This window comes from Chelonoidis abingdonii, chromosome 2 (genome assembly GCF_003597395.2).
Source record: "Chelonoidis abingdonii isolate Lonesome George chromosome 2, CheloAbing_2.0, whole genome shotgun sequence".
NCBI lineage: Eukaryota > Metazoa > Chordata > Testudines > Testudinidae > Chelonoidis > Chelonoidis abingdonii.
The window spans coordinates 135,146,275-135,154,906 of record NC_133770.1 but is presented as its reverse complement, the minus strand read 5'-3'; the positions used below and the strand labels follow the sequence as shown (position 1 = coordinate 135,154,906).

General features: G+C 50.2%; 1 protein-coding gene across 1 annotated transcript; it reads right to left on the bottom strand.

The window, feature by feature from the left end:
* Positions 1 to 4,923: 4,923 nt before the first annotated feature.
* On the bottom strand, positions 4,924 to 7,365 carry LOC116834332 (serine/threonine-protein kinase SBK2-like). The gene is made up of 3 exons (XM_032796332.2): positions 7,200 to 7,365; positions 6,577 to 6,779; positions 4,924 to 6,176 (listed from the first exon to the last, which is right to left on the bottom strand). Exons 1-3 carry the CDS (start codon positions 7,363 to 7,365, stop codon positions 5,631 to 5,633), a joined length of 915 nt encoding a protein of 304 aa, XP_032652223.1. The 3' UTR covers positions 4,924 to 5,630.
* Between the last annotated feature and the right edge of the window lie 1,267 nt (positions 7,366 to 8,632).

Genomic DNA, 8,632 nt, shown 5'->3' with positions numbered 1-8,632 from the left:
TGATGGGTGAACAGTCACAAGAATGAAGGGCTAGTGACCATTGGCTATGGCAGAACAAAACTCTCCTAAAGGTATGTAGCTCCACAAGAATGTGCCAATTTTCCCTAGTGCTTTTCCTGCCGGTGTACAGGGTGTGAATGTATCCCTCAGCCCAAGCAGATGTCACCCTCTGCCTCTGCTCTGCCAACGTGTGTGAACGTATGGCATCTCTGATTTCCCTTGCCCACTGGGAATCAGAACCAGTGTGCGCTAGGATCCAGCTGCCTGTACACAGTATGTAAACCAGACTTGTCCTGTGCCCATTTGGGACAGAAGCACTCCCCCCTCAAAGGTTATGGAGTGCACAGCATGCAACAATCATGTGAACGTTGTTGGCCATGTTGGCATAAAGATGATGCATAGGCAGTGCCAACGAGATTTTAACATACCAGACGTGCATTCCATGACCATTCTGCAGCAACTGAGTTTTAATTGACCCTTTTTTCAGAGTCATTGATGTTGGGGTCTGGTTTCATGAGCTAAGTTAGGAGCAGGAATGCGGGGTCTGCCAAAATAACAGTTGGCACAGACATATCATAGAGAATCATATCATTTTTGGGGAATAAAGTCCCTTCTTCCCCCTTAAGTACAATCCTGATATGCTCAGCACCCTGGTGTCATGGCCAGGGCATGAGCAGCCAGACCTAGTAGTCAGAGCCAGAGTACATCATGAGACAGAAGACAAGAGTCATCTGAGTCAGGATGGCAGGAGGTCAGAAGCAGGAGCCAAAACGGTTGACAGGAACCATAAGTCAGATGCCAGGAAATCCAGGAGCAGGAGAAGGGTTAAACCCAATTGTTCAGACAGCTGCTTGTTCCTGTTGCTGACTTCATGGGTCCCAGGTAAGCCATTGTCAGCAGGCTGCCAGTTGGAGGGTCAGAGAATGGGTGCTCCTCTGGGCCTAGCTTCCTCAAGACCCGTGGGTCATGCTATCTGTTGTCATGAACCTTCTCAGTATTTCTGACATTGGTATTTGTGAATCAGCCTCTGTGGAATAAGCCCAGCAGAAGAAGTGAATAGTAACCACGTACTACTCACTTGCCCCTTTTGACAGGAAAGATATTGGAATGTGGGTACAATCAATGATCCCTCACAGTTCCTCTGAAATCCAGCTATTAATTCCAGAACTTTGCATATGGCAACTGTTCATGGTTAGATCAGTGTTAATTGCCTCACAAATCTACACAACCACAATCCTGACAGTGGAGTTTCCAACTCCAAACTGGTTTGCAATGGACCAATTGTTGTCTGAGGTTGCCAAGTTCTACAGGGCAATAGCCAGCCCCTTCTGCACTGGTTTGGCTTCCCTGAATTGGGTGTTCTGGCACTGGAGATTTGGTGCAAGCTCCTCACACAGCTCCACATGAGGTCTGTTTCCTCATTTGGAAGTTCTGCTGTCACTGCTGGTCATCCCAGGTTTCCAAAATGATATGATGCCTGTACACTGTGCTGATTCTCATGTACCAGAAGTAATGGTCCAGCCATGGGCATGCCGTGGCAATACCAGCATTCACCACATCTTTTCCGTGGGACCCAACTGGATTTTCCTATTCCATCCAGCATCTTACCTACCATCTACTCCACTGCATAAACATTTGTCTTGCAATAAGGAGCTGGAGCAGAACCAGATCATCGTCCTGTTGATGAAGAGGTGAGCAGGAACTGTCATCACAAATGTGTAAAAGCAGGGGTCAATTTCAACAGCACACAGCAAAAAATCTCTGTGCACAGAATCCTGGGAAACCATTCCTGAAATGGTAGCCCTAAAGTTGCACAACAAAAGTGGTCGTGAGGACACGGGTATATGCATATACACAGTGTTAAACCCTTGTCTAGCACAGCTTATGTGGACACTTGGCATGGATATAGAGAACATGAGCAAGCATGTACATGGTCAAGTAACCAAGTATGCGCACCAGCATAGACATAGGCTTAGATGTAGTTGATGTTCATGCTGTTTTATAGCTCATCAGAGTGTAAACACACACTTTCTTTCTATAGTGTTAGTGGAAATACTGTTTCTACTATCTGGAAGAACCTGGATGTTACTCAGAACAAAATGTAACTTTATGGCTTTTTTTCAAATCCCATCCCTTCCCTGTGGTCTATGATTCCTAATGCTCTCTACAATAATTAATCCTACTCTTTAGTTTAATAATTCACATCTTCAGATCTGTCCAGCTATATCTACAGATGGTACACATAGCATAAAATACAAACGATATAATCTGCAGGGTGCATAGAGTGTAATTTGCTACCAAAGACTCTCTGATGTTTTGGTAAGAATATTATATAAAAATAGTTTTGTTGTACTGAAAGTAATAATTAGGTTCTTTGTGATAAATTAAAGTAAAATGTGTCTTTAATTCTATAAAAATGCTCTGAAATGCATGTGTGTTTTATTTTAGCCGGAGTTTACTACTGCAGCAACTTTTAATAATTGATGAAGTAAATGAATGGTGAATGAGTCCCAGAAACCTTGAGCCCTTTTTCCCATATGAGCTCACTGCATTCAGCCCATAATTAAAAGTTTGCTTTAAAACAAATGGTGCTGTTGGCCAGACATAGTGCCACCACCAAAGAGCAGCATGTAGCAATTCAAGCTTGGTCTTTTAAATCCCAGGTACAGCGCAAAACCACTCCTAGAAAACTTTTCTTTAGATTCAACAGCATTAATACCCCCGAACAATTACATTTAGGACCACTGGAACTGCTGCTGATGTTGTGTATTTGGTTGCTGTGGTAATAGAATCTTGTTGTTGCTATGGCAACTGAGTTAGATTATTAGAGGGTAGCCCAGGCAGTTTTGGCTGGTTTTTGGCTAGTTCAGTGTGTGGCAATAAGTGACTGCTTTCAAGGTGTACAGCTCTCTGTGGCTCCAGTGATTTCTTCCTAAAACTATTGCCCCCAAGGATATAACAGTTGGGACATGGGATGTCAACACGTGAATGCAAGAATATCCCAGGAAAATGTGGGTGCGTGAAGTGTCTCTCTGGCATCCACATTGTGGGCATCCACAAGATAATAGTGGAATTGGTATACAAGTTTTTAAAATTCTTTGAAATGATATCTGTGGAAGTCTGCTGAGCTCAAGAGGGGTGTCAAGCCTGATGTTCAGTCACATGGTCAGCAGTTTAACATATTTCCCATTCAGTTCAGAAGAGTGTTGCTTTGTAATGATACTATTACCAATTTTCCCTCAGAGTGTCATCATGAGTGCCAGGGTAACCAAACCCTTTTAGATATATGGTAGAATACTATGTGAGACACTTTTCCCAAACATCTTGGCTGTATCCAAACCCCACTGTTTTCTTTCTATCTTCACAATCATATCTCTTACTCAGGCCTTTATTGTATCCCATCTTTACTACTGCTTTCTGGCCCCCCAAACATATGCATTTGCCCCCCACTCAATCCATATCAAACACAGCAGGTAAACTCATCTTCCTTGCCCCTTGATTTCATTGTGTAACTCCACTCTTCAGATCCCTCCATTGGCTTCCCGTCTGCCATCACAGCAAATCTGAGGTTCTGGCACCATCTTAAAAGCTCACCACAACTCTGCTCTTCCCTGCATGTCATCCCTTGTCAAGCTTCATATTGTCCCCATCACTGTCGCTCTGCCAATTTCCCAGCTTGGTCCTCTCATTTATCTGCTTTTCACACAAGAACCTCCGTGCTTTCTTCCACATAATGCCCGGTGTACAGTATGACCTCCATGAGTTCATCCACAATGTATCTTGGCCACTTTTAATTCCACCTTAAAGAACCACTTCTGCTTACAGTGAATCATATTGGCATACACAGATTGTGTATACATTTCCTGTTGCCATTCTCCTTCCCCTAACCTCTGTCCTTGGGCTATAAACACCTTGTATCAGTGACTATCCTTCTGAGTATATGGAAACTGCCTAGCATGTATTGTACACCATTTACATTTACAATAAACTCAGAGGCACTAGTATAGGCATTCCAAGCACTAGGCCCAGTATTTCTGCTCCTTGCTGGTTCTCAATAGAAACTCAAATACACATCTAGTAAAGGAGGATTTACCAAAACTTGCAGAAAAAGAGTTGGCATGTGCCCTATGTACAAAGTTGTAGTATCTAATTACAGGATGGAAAGACCAGAATTCCTAACTAAGCCCCTAGAGGGCAGTAGGAGGAAAGATTAGAGCAGTCTGAACCCTGGTATGTGTTTGCTGAGAGAGTTGACTTGTCCTGCATTGCTTGCTCAGAACAAAGAAAGGGCCATTCAAAGCAGCAATCCATGTTTTCTCTGATAGGTGTGTGAAAGGGAAAGTATTAAGCACTAGCATTCCTGCACTCTTAACAAAGTACCAGTAATATGCATGTATCCTGCTCTCTGGATCCCCCGAAACATGCAAGGAAGGGAGAAAAACAATTGAAAGACTCAGTTCCTTGCTGGAGTCTGACCTTGGTCCATTTAAGACAGAATGAAACAAACTGGCCCAGGAGAGGTGAGAGAATTTTGTGTGTGTGACTGACTCTCGCTGGTAGGTCACTGCTGGAAATCCCAGACCCAGCTCATGCTCTGAGCAGCCACAGCCAGGCCTGGCAGACATGTGCCAGCATGGGGCTATTTAAGGCCCTGCTTTAGCTGCCTTTCTGCTCACAGTTTCCCAGCCCAGCTGCAAGGGCTCTTGGCAGCTGAGCTGGACACTTATTAGATAGAGACAGAGAGCGAGAGACAGGACACTACAGAACTACATCCCCAGCAGCCTCCCAACACCAAGTCCCCAGCTACCCACTTCCAGCAAGACCTGGCACCCATCCCACGACAACCACATTCTAGCCCCTCAGCCCCTCCCAACTCCTTCCCGCCCCCAATACTCATCTACTCGCTTCCTGCCAGACCTGGAACCTATCCTCTAGCTGCTTCCTTCCAGCCTCTTGGCTCCCCAGCAGCTGTCCCCCAGCAATTCCCTGGCACGCTGCGGTGGACCCTGGGCAGAGCTCCCAGGCAGGGAGGGAGCCCTTTGTAACCCATTCTCACACACTATATGGGCCCCTGCTTGGAGATTTTATTACAAGTGAAAAAGAGCCACAGATGGGAATTTATTGATGAATATATCTCTATTTCTGTAATAATGCAATGGCTGTGATGCACAGAAACTGCTCCAGAGGGATGTGCTCCGCACAGCAATGAGACTTGCCTTTATCAGAGTCAGGGTGTGGAAGCTGGGGGGTGGGGATTGGCTTCCATTGCTGAATCAGTGCCTGGTGGAGAACTGGTGCCTGGAGGGGATCAACACGTGGGCAGGGGGAAGTGGCACCAATTGGGGAATCAGCAGCCAGGGTGGATCTGCACCCAGGGGGATTGGTGTCTGCTGGGGAATCAGTGCCCAGTGGGAACTGGCACCTGTGTGGGATTTGGCAGGAATTGGAGCTCAGTGCTTTGGAATAGATCTTGCCATGGCTGTTATTTTGACAGCCCCTTTCAATGTATTCCTGTCCTGCTGGAGGCACGCTGTAGGGCCTTGGATACTAATTATCCTATAGACAGGCCCCACAGGGGGATGGCCTCCACTCCCCCAGAGGAGGTTCTCTAGGACCCCACAGCCTGCTCCTCACCATGCCAGTTCTCCACTCTCCAGGGGCAGTCGACGTAGTGCAGGGCCCCGCTGACGGCTACGCTGGGCAGGATCCAGGACCAACAGGCTCCGCAGCATGTGAGTGGCCTCAGCCGTCAGGCACCTCCAATGGCATGGTAGGTCCTCATCCAGGCCTGACTCCTGCCACAGCATGAAGTTCTCAAAGAAGGGGTCAGCTGGCAGGCTTTGCTCCCAGGGGAAGTAGCCGGTCAGCAGGCAGAAGAGCATCACACCAAAGGCCCAGGCATCCAGGCTGGCATCAATGGGCAGGCCCTGGGCTCTGGTGGTGTTGCATAGCTCTGGAGCGGTGTAGGGGATCACCCCAGCCACCAGCTTGAGCCGGGTGCCCTTGGGCCGGGTGAGCCCAAAGTCGGTCAGCTTGATACGCCGGCACTCAGGGTCGAAGAGCAGCACGTTCTCGGGCTTGACGTCTCGATACACCAGCCCCCGGCTGTGGATGAACTCCAGGGCACTCACCAGCTGCTTGGCACACTGCTTGGCAGCTGGCTCGGGGATCCCATCCTGGGCAGTGACAAAGAGAGGAGATGTTGCAACCCGCAGCACCATGGCAGCCTCACCAGCCAAACGTGCACCCGCCAGCTTTGCATTCGGGGACACTCTGGCACTTCGAATGTTGGAGATGGAGGTTCTCTGGGTACAGTCATTCCCTGCAACCTGGGGCTGGAGAGGAAGGTGGCGCCCCTAGTGGGGCAATGCCCATTCCCTGGGCAGGGCCCATTCCCTCCCCTCCTCAGCCACCCATCCCACAAGCTGGGGCTGGATAAGAGCTCGTGCCCCCTAATGGGGAAAGCCCCATCCCGACACCCCCTAAGCCAACTAGTCTCCCACAGACTGGCCAGATGGGTGCTAGTGCCTCCTACAGGAGAAGGCCCCATGTCTCATTACCTTTCCTGGCACTCACCCATGGTTTGATGATGGAGATGAGGTCTTTGTGCAGCGCTGGCTTGTAAAGAAAGCCGTAGTGCTGGCTGGACTCAATGGCAATGCCAAACATGCCGATAATGGCAGGGTGGGTGGCGAGGGAAAGCGTCACGCAGTACTCATACAGGAAGGTGTGCAGCTTGGTGTGAGCTTTGGGCAGCAGCTTGAGAGCCATGGGGGTCCCTGAGGATGCAGGAGAGAGGTTAGGCTCCCCTTGAAAAGCTGCTCACACCATGGCCAGACAGGCAGGGCATTGGGCAGCCATGGGGCAAGGAACCGCGGAACTCACAGCCACAGGGAATCTCCAGCCAGATCCTCAGGGCAGGTGTTCACTGTAGGAGCTGGTTAAGAGGAATGGCCATTCTGAGAGTAGGCCCAGTCAGCTGCACGCTGGGTGCGTAGGGTCTGACCTGGGGCAGCAGGGGCTGGGTGATACTAGACTAGATGGACCCATTTGGTCTGATCTGGAGCAGAGAGAGGGAGGGATTCCAGGTTAGATGGGACCATTGGCCTTTTACCCAGGGCAGTAGGAGAGAGGACCTGAGGGTCAGAGAGAGCAGAGATTGGGTGGTGTGCGGGTCCAAGATGAGGGCAGCTCCTTACCTCTCTGCCTGTGTGTCACCAGCACCACATGGCCATACTTGCCCCTGCCCAGCTCCCGGATGACCTGGTAGTGCTCAGCCACCTCAGTGCGCACCAGGCTCTGGGCCGTGATTTCTAGCATCTCGTCCAGCACGGCCAATGCTGCTGCTCCTGGGCACTGGGCCATCACTGAATCCTGCAGAGACACCACAGGCTGAGCCGCGGCAGCTCCCACTGGACAGAGAGAGCCAGACCTGGCACCTTACACACCACTCCATCCCTAGGTGCTCTATGGGAGCCTGGGGCCTGCAGGGAGTGGTGCCTAGCCCGGCACCCAGGCGATGGTGCCCTGGCTGCTCAGCAGCCTTCTGCACTGCAGGCACAAAGTGACAGGCAAGGGGAGAACTGGCTTGGTGACCTGATCCCCCTTTGTTTGTCCTGGGTGAGGGGCTGGTTAGCACTGGGTAGAATGGGCACTGTCCAGAGAGAACCCAGCTGAGACTCCCGTTCATCTCATACAGGCCAAGGAAATGTTGCCTCCAGTGGGAGGAGGGACTGCTGCCAGGAACAGCCCTCCCAAACCTCCCCAACCCAGCTCTGTGAGTGGAGGGCAGGATCAGCACCTTGTGAGGCTGTGCCATCACCGCTGCACATGGCAAGAGGCTTAAATGTGCCAGCCTCATTCTCCATCCCAGGTGCGGGATCCCTCTGGCTCAGAATAAGGCTTGGAGCTGAGTCAGAGCCCTTCCAGCAGCCCTTCTAACTGCTTCTGGAGAGACCAGACCCCACCTAATGGAGGAGCGGACAGATTATCCCATGGACAGGGCGCTCACTGTGTTCTGTGTTCAGAAGCCACCAACCCCACCCCAGAGCCGCAGTGTGTAGATGTGGCTAGGCCTTGCATGCTGTGTATAGTATTTGGGGAAAATCCCCCAAACCCTGCCCATGTGGATCCTTTCTATTGCAGATGCTGTGTAAGAGCCAAAGGCACAGCAGCCCTACAGAGTGCCTCTCATGTGCTGCCAGCCCGTGCGCTGCAGGGATCCTGCCAGAGGCTGAGTGGGTAAAGCGGTGAGGCCTGACCCCTCAGCACACCTGAGAGATCTGTAAAGCCTGGCACTGCACAGCCTCCGGCTGTGAGGAATGGCCACCTGCCCTGACATGGCTCCTGAGCAAAACACATGGGAAAAGCAGTAGCAAATCCACACTCTTCCTAACAGCAAGATATATGGAAGATAAAAGCCCACCATTTTCCACTAGCATAGCCTGGGAGGTAATGCTTTCTGTCACAGGACATACTGTCCCTTTAAGAGCAGGACTGGCCAGCACAGCCCTACTGCATATAGGGCAAGCATGATGGGAAGTAAGGTATTGAGACTGCCAAATACATAATGGTATCCAGCTGCACAGCCACTGCACTGTGGGCAGCCAGTCACAAGTACAGTCACTAATTC